We start from the raw sequence: 12,821 nt of genomic DNA, 5'->3' as shown, positions 1-12,821 counted from the left end.
GATAGATAGATAGATAGATAGATAGATAGATAGTGTTGTGACCTGCCAGCTGCCAGCAGAGCTGGTGGCAGACTTAGACGATGAGGAGGTTGGGGAGGAACTTGGGCCAGTCCTGGAGTCTGGGGAAGGCTCTGATGGATGCTCTGCATCGGACGCAGAGATAGAGCCAGAGCCATCCGACATTTCCCAGCCACCGGAGAGGCAGCTGCCTTTGGAGGCTGAGATAAGTGGGGAGGAAGAACAGCTGGGGCCTGTTCCAGATGCACGTATGCCCAGAGCTGTTAGGAGAGGAGAACAACTGAGGGAAAGGAATTGACTTGGGAAGCAAGGCACACATGGATGCTGAATGTCCCCTCCCTGGCTGGGGAATAAATAGAAGGAAAGGGGAGTGGTGGTCATAGAAGACAACAGTTCGGATTTCTGAAAAATTTGCTCATTGCCTTTCGTGCCTCAGAGACTGCTTGCCAGAACTTAATTTGCAGGCTGGGAGCTCACAGCCTGGCAATTATCGCAAGGAACTTGTAAGGTCTGTTACTGCAGTTAACTCTTTGAAGGACTATTGCCTGGACTTTTTGGTGTGTGAATGCCATTAATTCACAGGAGATAAATAAAGAGGGTTTTTTTGTGACAAGGAGTCTGTTTCTTGTTTCTGCTAAGGCTGGGTCAGAACAGATAGATGATAGAATTTAAATAAAGAAGCTCCTAATGTAATTCTAACTCAATAACTTTCAGCCTTGCCTGAAGTCACCCCTCATCCTAGATTCCAGCCAAGATAAGACATCTAAATTTTTCCCACCCAAATCCAATAGAAATCTCTTCTTTCTTTCTATTGGCCTTTAAGGGTCAGGTGACACCACCTGGGCACAAAAGGTGGGGTTATTTTTTAATGGGCCAACTGTTCCCCTCAATAGTCACATGACAATATAGGCCAAATTGGCGGCTTTGAGGAATATGGGCTTCCGCTCCCAGAATTCCTCCGCTAGCCTATTAGCAAGAGAACTCTGGGAGTTGAAGTCCACATGTCTGAAAATTGCCAAGAAATCCACCTAATAGTACCCAACCTTGAGGCTGGTGCCAAAATGCAATTTCTCCACAAGACTATTTTAATGACATCTTTTGTCTCGTTGCATATGGTGATCCTGGCAGCACTATATACCGTACACCTCTCTCTTTCTTCTTGCTTTCCCCCATGAACCTCTTTCTGGTCACTTCAAAGGAGGAAGAATGAATACTTACTCCTCCCGAAAAATCACAGTTTTGCCAAGGCTTGTCCGCAGCAATTGGACACATGGTTTCTCTTACTTGATAGATGACGTGGAATTTTTTATCTGCCTGAAAAGAGTATTTACATGAGTGCTGTTGCAATTTCATTTATTTATTTAATAAATCGATATGGCCGCCCATCTCAAATACACAATTCTGAGTGTCTAACAGTTAAAACAACACAGGAATAAAGTGAAGCACAACCAATGATTAAACATATAAATAACATAATTTATCCCAAAGTTGCATTTTTATTTTGATGGCCATTCCACCTGTAATGGCCCATGTCCTAGTAATGTTCTGCCCCAGCTACGGACCCCAAAGAACGTAGCACACACAAAGTCTGTACAAACCTTAGTTTACTAAATTAAATGTCTTTTTCAAATAAAGGCTGTTAATTAACTTTCTTAACAGCCTACAAGAATCCAAAGAATAAATAATCGTAATCTTACTATGGTTGGCAGAAAGCCCAGAAGCAATTTGCAGGAAACTGATAAGAGAACTAAGATCAGGATGCGAAGGAGAGTGAATGAAGTTGTTCCCTGCAAATTGCCTCAGTCGTCGTCCTTCCTTAAATAGGCTAAGGGAGTGGCCAATTAGCCCCAAGCCTTACTCTCGAGGAGACCTCCTCCTGATGAGCCACTTCTGCCTTTTGGCAGCTCTGCGCGCCCATGCATTGAGAAGAGGCTCCTCCTCTTCTTCCTCTTCACTTATGGGAGCTTCTGGAGGTTCTGAAGGCCCTGGCTGAATCCCTGCCACTGGCATCACATCTTCTCCAGCCTCCTCATTGTCTGACTTGAGTACCATGTGCACAGGCTGCTGGCGCAGCACCACACCAGCCTCCTCACTGTCGGAATCAGCTACTAGCTGCACAGGCCACTGATGGGCCACAACAAGTAATGAGAAAAGTCTGCCAATGTTCTTCTATGTTTCTACAGTATACAAATGCAGATTAACAGAGTTGGAAGGGACCTTATAGGTCATCTAGTCCAACCCTTCGCTCAGCAGGAGACCCTACACCATTTCTGACAAATGGCAGTCCAATCTCCTCTTGAAAGTCTCAAGTGATGGAGCTCCAAAGAACCTCATAGAAATACTTAAAGTTATATCAACACAGGTAGTCCTCAACATGCAACCATTCAGTTAGCAATGGTTCGAAGTTACAACGGCATTTAAAAAGTGACTTCTAAGTGGTCCTCATACATATGACTGTCACAGCATCACCACAGTTGTGTGATCAAAATTTGGGCGCTTGGCAACCAGCATGTATTTCTCATATCATCTTGGGCTGATGTGATCACCATTTTTGACCTTCCCAGCTGACTTCTAACAAGCAAAGTCAATGGGTGGTGGTGGTGCTAGATTTGCTTAATGACTGCAGTGATTCGCTTAACAACCACGGCAAAAAAGGTTGTAAATTCGGGTATGACTGTCTTAACAACCGCCTTGCGGAATGGAAATTCTGGTCCCATAATGTGGTTGTAAATTGAGGATTACCTGTATGTAAAACTATCCAACACCATCAACAATGCTGCTACCCTACAAAGAGACCTTGACTATGTGTCAGAATGGTCAAACAATTGGCAACAAAAGAGCCTTGGTAGTACAGGGGTTTAAGGCACCCTGTTATTAAGCTGGTTATTAAGACCAACTGCCTGCAATTACTGCAGGGTTCGAATCTCGCCAAGGCTCAAGGTTGACTCAGCCTTCCATCCTTTCTAAGGTAGGTGAAATGAGGACCCAGTTTGTGGGGGCAATAAGCTGACTTTGTATAAATATACAAAAGGATGAAGGCTATTGCTGAGCACATTGTAAGCTGCCCTGAGTCTTTGGAGAAGGGCGGCATATAAATCAAATTAAAAAAAAAAACAAAAAAAAAAAAACTCCAAATCTCAACCAACAAATGCTCTGTCTTACACATTGGCAAAAAAAAATCAGAACACAAAATACAAGCTGTGCGGATATGACCTCGTAGACGATCCTCACTCTGTCAAGGACCTTGGAATACTGATCTCTAATGATTTAAGTGCCAGAGCTCACTGTAACAGCATTGCCAAAAAGGCATTAAGAGTTGTTATCCTAATCTTGCGTAGCTTCTTCTACGGTAATGTACTGCGAACTAGGGCATACAAAACTTTTGCTAGACCAATTCTTGAATACAGCTCATCTGTCTGGAACCCGCACTGCATATCAGACATGAATACAATTGAACGAGTCCAGAGATATTTCACGAGAAGAGTCCTCCACTCTTCTGCTCGCAACGGAATACCTTATGCCACCAGACTTGAAATTTTGGGTTTAGACAACTTAGAACTTCGCCGCCTTGAGTCTGACCTATGCATAGTACATAAAATTATCTGCTATAATGTCCTACCTGTCAATGAATACTTCAGCTTCAACCACAACAATACACGAGCACACAATAGATACAAACTTAAGGTAAACCGCTCCAAACTCGATTGCAGAAAATACGACTTCAGCAACAGAGTGGTCAATGCCTGGAATACACTACCTGACTCTGTGGTTTCTTCTCCAAACCCCCAAAACTTTAACCTTAGACTATCCACTGTCAACCTCACCAAATTCTTAAGAGATCTGTAAGAGGCATGCATAAATTAAATAAATAAATAAATAATTTTATTTCTATACTGCCCTTCTCCCGAAGGACTCAGGGAGGTGTACAGCCTATTAAAAACACAAGACAACATAAGTTAAAATAGTTTAAAATTATTAAATGATAATTTTAAATAATAAGCGCACCAGCGTGCCTACCGTCTCTGTCCTACTGTCCTACTGTCCCCATTTACTCATATCCATATCCTGTATTCATAATCATGTTTATATTTATATCTGTTATCTAATACATGCTTGATGAAATAAGTAAGAAAGTAAGTATAGAGCTGGGAAGCACTATGGATTCAGAGAAGAAAAAGTGTTTTCCTAGGATTGTGTGAGCACCCTCCCCTGCTGCAATATGATCCCAGAAAAGGACTCATTTGATTTAGGAAGTTGTCCACAGTGGCTCTATGTCTGCACCCACAACGTCTCAGGACTTCTTCCCCGTGGAATCCAAGCAAACCTTCATTCCCTAAATATTATATACCTGTAGGGCGGGCATGCAGTGGCTCAGTGGTCAAGGACACTGAGCTTGTCAGCTGGCCGACAGCCCAGGTTCGAGACCTGAGTGCCTTGCAATGGGCGAGCTCCTGTTACTTGCTCTAACACCTGCCCACCTAGCATCTGGAAAGCATGCAAAATGTGAGTAGATCAATAGGTACCCCTTTGGTGGGAAAAGTAACAGCATTTTGTGGTTTTTGTCCCATGCTGTGGGTTGCAGCATATTGTCATGCTAGCCATATGACCCTGGAGCCAGCGTTGTTGGCTCCCTCGGCTAAGAAACAAAGATGAACACTACCCCAAAGATAACTCAAAGATGACTTAGATACGATTGGACAGGGAAACTTTTACCTTTATATCTGTAGGATCCTAGATTTAAAAAGTGTTCTTCAGCTTTAATTAAGGAAACCCTTATTTTGGTTGACTATTTTTCCACACAAAACAACAAAGTCAGCAAAAGCAGTTTAGGGCTAGCTCTCTTGATGATCTGCTGTTTTTTTCAGAGTAGAAATCAGTGGTGGGTTGCTCCCGGTTCGCCCTGGTTCGGGAGAACCAGTAGTGACTGTGGTGGGAGGCTCTGCCCACCTGCCTAGATGTCATCAAAAACGCTCTGCGCAAAGCGAGTGCGCCCACCCGTGCGCTACTGATAGCGAACCGGTAGCCCCGGGATTTGAAACCCACTACTGGTAGAAATGTACTATTTTTACAACTCCCATGTAGGTAGAACTGCTACAATCCAAACAGAAGTTTTTATACCTTTATTGCTGCTTTGGAGACAAAAATGCATACTGGCTGGGGAATTCTGGGAGTCCAAATCCAACCTCTTAAAGTTGTCAAGATGGAGAAATCTGGATGAACTCATCTTAAAGCTAACTAACTTTGCAATGATCACGGCAGCTTCAAGAATCAAAAACATTATTGGAGTCAAAATTCTTGCAGGTGTTTGCTGTGCCGCAAAACAGTCCTTTCAATTTTAAGAGGCTTAACCAATTTCGTTGTATACATGACCAGACCACCCCAATGATGCCCTTGATGTGATGTCCCGCTGCCTGGAGGCCGTGCGGGTCTGGATGGGAAGAAACAGGCTCAGACTCAACCCTTCCAAGACCGAGTGGCTCTGGCTTCCAGCGTCCCGGTATAGTCAGCTGGTGTCATCGTTGACTATTGGGGGTGAATTTTTGCCCCCCACAGAGAGGGCTCGCAATCTGGGTGTCCTCCTGGATGCACGGCTGTCTTTAGAAGAGCACGTGACGGCCGTGGCTAGGGGGGGCTTTTTATCAGGTTCGCCTGATCCGCCAGTTGCGTCCCTTTCTAGACCGGGACGCCCTACACATGGTCACTCACGCCCTTGTCACCTCCCGGCTGGACTACTGTAATGCTCTCTACATGGGGCTCCCCTTGAAGAGCACTCGGAGGCTCCAACTGGTCCAGAATGCGGCCGTGAGGGTGGTTATGGGCGCAACTCATTGCACCCATGTAACACCCCTCCTGCGCGAGCTGCACTGGCTCCCAGTGGTCTTCCGGGTGCAATTCAAGATGTTGGTTACCACCTTTAAAGCACTCCATGGCATAGGACCAGGGTATTTACGGGACCACCTTCTGCCACCAATAGTCTCCCACCGACCAGTTCGCTCCCACAGAGAGGGACTCCTCAGGGTGCCGTCGGCCAAATTATGCCGGTTGGCGACACCCGGAGGAGAGCCTTCCCAGTGGGAGCTCCTGCCCTTTGGAATGAACTGCCCCCAGAAATACGTACAATCTCTGACCTCCGGGTTTTTCGCTGTGCCCTCAAGACCCTACTGTTCCGACAGGCGGGGCTGTCGATTTAAATGGTTTTTAAATTGGAGTTTTAACTTGGGGTTTTAAATTTTGGCCGAAACTGTTTAATTGATTTTAATTACTTTTAATGATGATGTCTGTATATTTATGTTTTTAAATTGGCTGTACACTGCCCCGAGTCCTTCGGGAGAAGGGCGGTATATAAATAAAATTAACATTAACATTAACATTAACATGTACAATGACAATAAAGGCTGTACTATTATGAAGGCAAATCAAGTTGAAATCCAAAGCAAACTTTCAGTAAATGTCTAACTGATCAAATATTTAACCTCTGTAAACATCGCCTGATTTTTGCTTGGACAACATGAAAGTCAGAGGTAGTAATGCATTGCCTATTTGTCTACTGCTTTAATCCAAAGATAAATGGCATGACTCCATTTTGCCCACTGAGTACAATCCAAGGACTGAGCCACAGAAAGGGGGAAGTGCTGGAGTGGGACCAGGGCAAAAATATATAATCCAATTAAATTTAAGTTAAATTAGTTGTATGCAACTCCTCTGATCAATCCCCATGTTCATGCCTAGATACATAAACTAGGGTTTATCATGTTGAGCTACTTCTCACAATACCCTAAACCACAAAGAATTCAACCTCAGTTTTGCTTTGTTTGCCATCCAATTGGATTCCATAGATAGATTTATAAGAAGTATTAATATTGGATGGTCTGGTGGCGCAGCAGACTAAAGCACTGTTATTAACATCAGCTGCCTGCAATTACCGCAAGTTCAAATCTCACCAGGCTCAAGGTTGACTCAGCCTTCCATCCTTTCTAAGGTAGGTAAAATGAGGGCCTGGATTGTGGGGGCAATAACCTGACTTTGTATAAAATATACAAAAGTATGAAGGCTATTGCTTAATACATTGTAAGCCGCCCTGAGTCTCCAGAGAAGGGCGGCATATAAATCAAATAAAAATAAAAAAAATTAAAAATATTGCAGTGATGGTGAACCTATAATAAACATGTCAAAAGTGACATGCCACAAAGTGTTTACCAATGCCCGGCAAGCATGCTCCACACTCTTGCGATTTTGGGGCCATGTGAGAATGAGGTGTGCTCTTGTATAGTTTTTGGACCTACTAGAAATTGCATGAGAGGGCCGTGCTTCCCTGTGGTTTTTAGAGGCTGCAGAGGCCACAAAAGAGCATTCTCTGAAATTGCTTCAAGAATGACATCCCAAAGGTGCTTTTTCAAAAGGCAACTAGACTTTCTTTTTTCCTTGAAGATGTTTCGCTTCTCATCCAAAAAGCTTCTTCAGTTCTCTTACCATTCAGTCAGAACTGAAAAAGCTTCTTGGATGAGAAGTGAAACATCTTCAAGGAAAAAAGAAAGTCTAGTTGCCTTTTGAAAAAGCACCTTTGGGATGTCATTCTTGAAGCAACTTCAGAGAATGCTCTTTTGTGGCCCTGTCTTATATTTTTCTTGAACCCTGAAATAAGCGCTTGGCCTTATTGCCATGCGCTCAAAAGCCCGATTGGGCTTATTATCAGGGGATGTCTTATTTTGGAGGAAACAGGATACCATGACCTGGATGACTGAGAATCTCCACAGACATTCAAGAATGAAAGCCTCATGCAACCTGGAGCAACATTGTGTGCCTTGGGGAATGGTGTGGGGCAGCCATTTTGAGTGGTAGCAGTGGGGGCTAGAATTGAAGTAGAGGACTGGGTCGCTACTTTAGGCCCAGCCTTGGAGCTGTTGCCAAATGCCACTGTTCAGGATGGCCTAGATGGGGGGGGGGCAGTGGGAAATAGAGAATTCTTTCTTGACACATCAGCAGCATCAAGTTAAGAATTTCCCAAATTTTGACATGTCGAGCCCAAAAGGTTTGCCATTGTTGGTCTAGGGCAGGGGTGGGCAAATGTGGCTCTTTTACAACCTGTGGACTTCAACTCCCAGAATTCCTGAGTCAGCCAAACTGGCTCAGGAATTCTGGGAGTTGAAGTCCACAGGTTGTAAAAGAGCCACATTTGCCCACCCCTGATCTAGGGGTTAAGGCACCAGGCTAGAAGCCAGGAGACTGTGAATTCTAGTTCCACCTTAGACATAAAAACCAACTGGGTGACTTTGGGCCAGTCATACTCTCTCTACACCCAACCCACCTCACAGGGTTGTTATTGTGGGGAAAATAAGAGGTGGAAAGAATATTTTATTTTATTTTATTTTATTTTATTTTATTTTATTTTATTTTTCTATTTATATCTATCTATCTATCTATCTATCTATCTATCTATCTATCTATCTATCTATCTATCTATCATCTATCTCCATTTCCATATATCCAGATCCATATCCAGATCCAGATTTAGATCTATCTAGATCTAGATCTATATATCTAGAATTAAGCCTCCATCATCCAGCATGACAACAGCAAAAACAACACAGCTAATTACAAGTGGGAGATGGCTGGAAGGGTCTATTACACGCGCAATGCCCAAATTGATTAATGGTATATAAAGACAGAGATCTCTGTAATGGTAGTTTAATACTCTGACGATGTCAGCAGATGGCTGACAAAAGCTTAGTAGAATAATTTTTTTTAATTATTTTAAAATTTTAAGTTCCGGAGCTCTCAGAATGTCTGCTTCTTTCTTTACTAATATACCTGGAACTCGTATTTTTATAATAGTTTGTAATCTTTATCTATATCTATATCTATATCTATATCTATATCTATCTATATCTATACCTTTATATCATATTTCAGAACAGCCCATCTCACAGAAATAGGGAGGTATGTTCGCTGCCTTGAGTTATTTATAAAAAATAATAAAGGCAGGAAAAAATATTTTAAAAAATACAATTCCTTCAAGTCCAACTCCCAATTTATGCCTGCCAGACTCTTCCAAGTGAGCCTTGGCAGTGTATTATAGTCTATTAATAATAATACGTGGATGCAAACAAACACCTAATGCAAAAAAGAAGACAAAATCTATATGAAAAAATAAACCAAAGAGATATTTGACTGTGACAGATTTCCTGAAGTGACCTTAGTTAAAATTTGGATGGAAGAGAATTAAGAGTTATGAAGGATGTTTTTTTTAGATTGGAGCATTCTTCCCCCCGAAAAAAATCTGAAAAAAGGCAACAATAAACTACAGGTAGTCCTTGACTTGTGACTGTCATTTAGTGACTTCAAATTACAATGGTATTGAAAAATATGACCATTTTTCACAGTTACAACCTTTGCAGCATTCCCATGGTCACGTGATCAAAAGTTGGATGCTTGGCAACTGACTTATATTTATGATAGTTGCAGTTTCCGGGGTCATGTGATCCCCTTTTGTGACCTTTTGACAAGCCAAGTCAATGGGGAAGCCAGATTCACTTAACACTCAGGTTACTAATTTATCAACTGCAGTGATTCACTTAGCAACAGTGGCAAGAGAGGTCATAAATTGGGCACAACTCACTTAACAAATGTCTTGCTTAACAACAGAAATGTTGGGCTCAATTGTGGTCATAAGTCAAGGACTACCTGTATCTTCATATTGACGTGAAAAGACATCAGGACCTGATTTGGAGAGTTTACCTTACTTTAGATAAATCATCCAGTTGCATCTAGATTTAAACTGGCTGATTTTTCCTGATCCTCTGCTAACATCTCCTTTAAGTGGTCTTCCGGGTGCGATTCAAGGTGTTGGTCACCACCTTTAAAGCACTCCATGGCTTAGGACCGGGGTATTTACGAGACCACCTTCTGCCACCAACAGCCTCCCACCAGCCAATACGCTCCCACAGAGAGGGGCTCCTCAGGGTACTGTCGGCCAAACAGTGCCGACTGGCGACACCCAGGGGGAGAGCCTTGTCTGTGGGGGCACCAGCCCTCTGGAATGAGCTGCCCTTAGAAGTCCGTCTTAGCCCCGACCTGTGTACCTTTCGCTGCGCCTTGAAGACCTTCTGTTCCAGCAAGCCGGGCTGGCCTAATACGAATTTTATAATGGGTGTATATGTGTTTTAATTTGTGGGCCAAATTTTTATATATTCGATTTTAATTGGTTTTAAATTTTGTAAATCTATGTGTTTTAATATGGCTGTACACCGCCTTGAGTCCTCCGGGAGAAGGGCAGTATAGAAATCTAATAAATAATAATAAAAAATAATAGTGCAGAAACAGGGATCAATGTTAGCGTTGCCAAAATTCAAATTTATGGAAATCCAAGTTAGACAATGTTAAATGGAAACTGCCAAATGGTTGCATCCCATTATGTTTTTTTTTTTTTTAATTTGATTTATATGCCGCCCTTCTCCGGAGACTCAGGGCGGCTTACAATGCGCTCAGCAATAGCCTTCATCCTTTTGTATATTTATACAAAGTCAGCTTATTGCCCCCACAAACTGGGTCCCCAATTTACCTACCTTAGAAAGGATGGAAGGCTGAGTCAACCTTGAGCCTTGGCGAGATTCGAACCTGCAATAATTGCAGGCAGCTGGTCTTAATAACCAGCTTAATAACAGGGTGCCTTAGACCACTGTACTACCAAGGCTCTTGTTTTGTATGACAAAGCAGCAGAATTGGGAAGGTTGCTCTCCAAAAATGTGAGACTACAGCTTCAATAATTCCCCACCCAATGTACTTGAAAGTAGCACCATACCTCTGAAAGTTGTTTGAAGAATTGGAAGAATTTCCCCCTTCCCGAAACAAAGTTCTTGTAAATAAAATAATTGATTGGAATGCAAAGCCCCTGAGAGCTTCTGGAATTACAACAAGCTGAATTATAGTAGCTTTAGATTATTTGAGGAAGGGTCCGCTTTGTGTCATTAAAATGCTCATTCAAGCAGAAAGGGGCAATTTTTTTAGTGTGGGGGGGAATGGGATTTCAAAAAACCCAAAATCGAACAAATGAAACATTGTAAAGATGACTCCTTTCCACGCATGTAATGATTTTTCTTTCTTTCTGTTAAATTAAACATTAAATCTGAGGGAAACTCTCAGATGATTACCATTCAATGTCATACAATGGTACTGATGGTGCACTCTTGTGCAAGTCCCCAACTACAAAATTCCCGTTAATTAGCTTTTTTGAAGTTCTGGTTGTTACCAATTTACTTACTATTCTGTGGGCATGAAGGACGACATTGAGAGCAAATTTATTTCCTTGAGTTCTCTCTTCATTAAGTTCTTTTATTGCTCTAGCCACAGCTTCAAAAACTTCTGGGTCATCACAGCTCACTTCATCTTGGACAAGACCGGCTTGGCAAAGTCCAATGCTGAGGACTAGCAGAATGAAGACTTCCATAGCCAGGTGACAGAAGCTTCTTTGAGCTTCTGATGAGCGTGGAAAGGAGAGAAAGAGCTTCAAGATAACTGGTGAGGTATGTCTTCCTAGCAGATACCAGAGAACTCAAAGTAAACAAAGCTATTTCATGGCCTCAAGTCATATAAGCCGTGTAAACAACCTTTGTGGTTTATTTAAGCCCCAAACTTTTTTTTAAAAAAACCAAGTTTATTCACCTGCAGTTCACAATGCAAGTTGGCACTTTACAATCTCAAAGTCAGAACATACAGTTTTGATGGTAGGTCACGTTGGGTAAATTCAAGGATATTTTCCAGAATGTTAACAGGGGGTCCTTGATTTATGACTACAACTGAGCCCAAAACATCTGTTTCTAAGCAGTTGCTAAATTGAGTTTTAGCCCATTTTACAATCTTTCTTGCCACAATAGGTTGAGTAAATCACCCCAGTTGTTAAGTTAGCAACATGGTTGTTAAGTGAGCCTTGCTTCTTCATTGACTTTGTTGTCAGAATGTCACAAAAGCAGATCATGTAACTAGGGGTGGGATTCAACCGGTTCAGACCAGTTCGGGCGAACCGGATGTTAATTTTAATCTGGTTCGCCAAACCGGTAGTTGCAAGGACTGGCTGACTCCGCCAACCTTGCCCCTCCCCTCCCAGGAGTCTCCACGCAGCCTGTTTTGGATTCCAGATAAGTGCAGGACCCACGCAGAGGTTCTGGGAGGGTGAAAAACAGGCCTACTGGAAGTACCAGAAATCTAGGCCCATTTCCGGCCTCTGGAGCCCGGGGGAGACCGTTTTTGCCCTCCTGAAGGCTCAAGGAAAGCCTCTAGAGCCTGGGGAGGGTGAAAACACTCCCCCGACTGTGATGCAGGAAGCCGTCTAGGCCATGCCCCCATGGCCATGCCCACCCAGCAACCGGGCAGAGAAACGGTTGCTAAAATTTTTCAGTCCCACCCCTACACATGACCCCAGGACATTGTAACTGAGTCTGCCATTGTAACTATAGAACATTGTGACTTTAGAGACAGATAGCAAATTGTATATTATATTCTTGTATAGCGCCATCTCCTGTAGCTCTATAGGCAGAAACCCTTTGCTGTATGTGATTTTTCTTCACTTCAGATTTGTCTTCCATTCATTATCTACAACTATTTTACGGAGAAACTCAAAAATACACCCACAATACATTCTTTTTTCAAAGAAGAAATCAAATAGGTTTTTCAGTCAAAAGCGTATCAAATCCTTGAAGCCTTTAACATATACAGTACTAGTTCAGTGGTGGGTTTCAAAATTTTTTACTACCGGTTCTGTGGGTGTGGCTTGGTGGGCATGGCATGGCTTGGTGGGCGTGGCAGGGGAA

At 42.7% G+C, this 12,821-nt stretch overlaps 1 protein-coding gene across 1 annotated transcript in view; it reads right to left on the bottom strand.

Annotated features, from left to right (window-relative positions):
- Positions 1-11,588, bottom strand: part of KNG1 (kininogen 1) — a 32,871-nt gene extending 21,283 nt beyond the window's left edge. The window contains exons 1-2 of the mRNA XM_034438886.3: positions 11,276-11,588; positions 1,237-1,332 (exon numbers count right to left, since the gene is read on the bottom strand). Of these exons, the coding sequence (XP_034294777.2) occupies positions 1,237-1,332; positions 11,276-11,461 (282 nt within the window). The 5' untranslated portion in view covers positions 11,462-11,588. The remainder of the gene's footprint in view (positions 1-1,236; positions 1,333-11,275) is intronic.
- Between the last annotated feature and the right edge of the window lie 1,233 nt (positions 11,589-12,821).

Source organism: Pantherophis guttatus, chromosome 6, assembly GCF_059756535.1.
Source record: "Pantherophis guttatus breed Tessera chromosome 6, ASM5975653v1, whole genome shotgun sequence".
Classification (NCBI taxonomy): domain Eukaryota; kingdom Metazoa; phylum Chordata; class Lepidosauria; order Squamata; family Colubridae; genus Pantherophis; species Pantherophis guttatus.
Note: the sequence above shows the minus strand (reverse complement) of the source record. Positions and strands in the feature narration are given on the sequence as shown.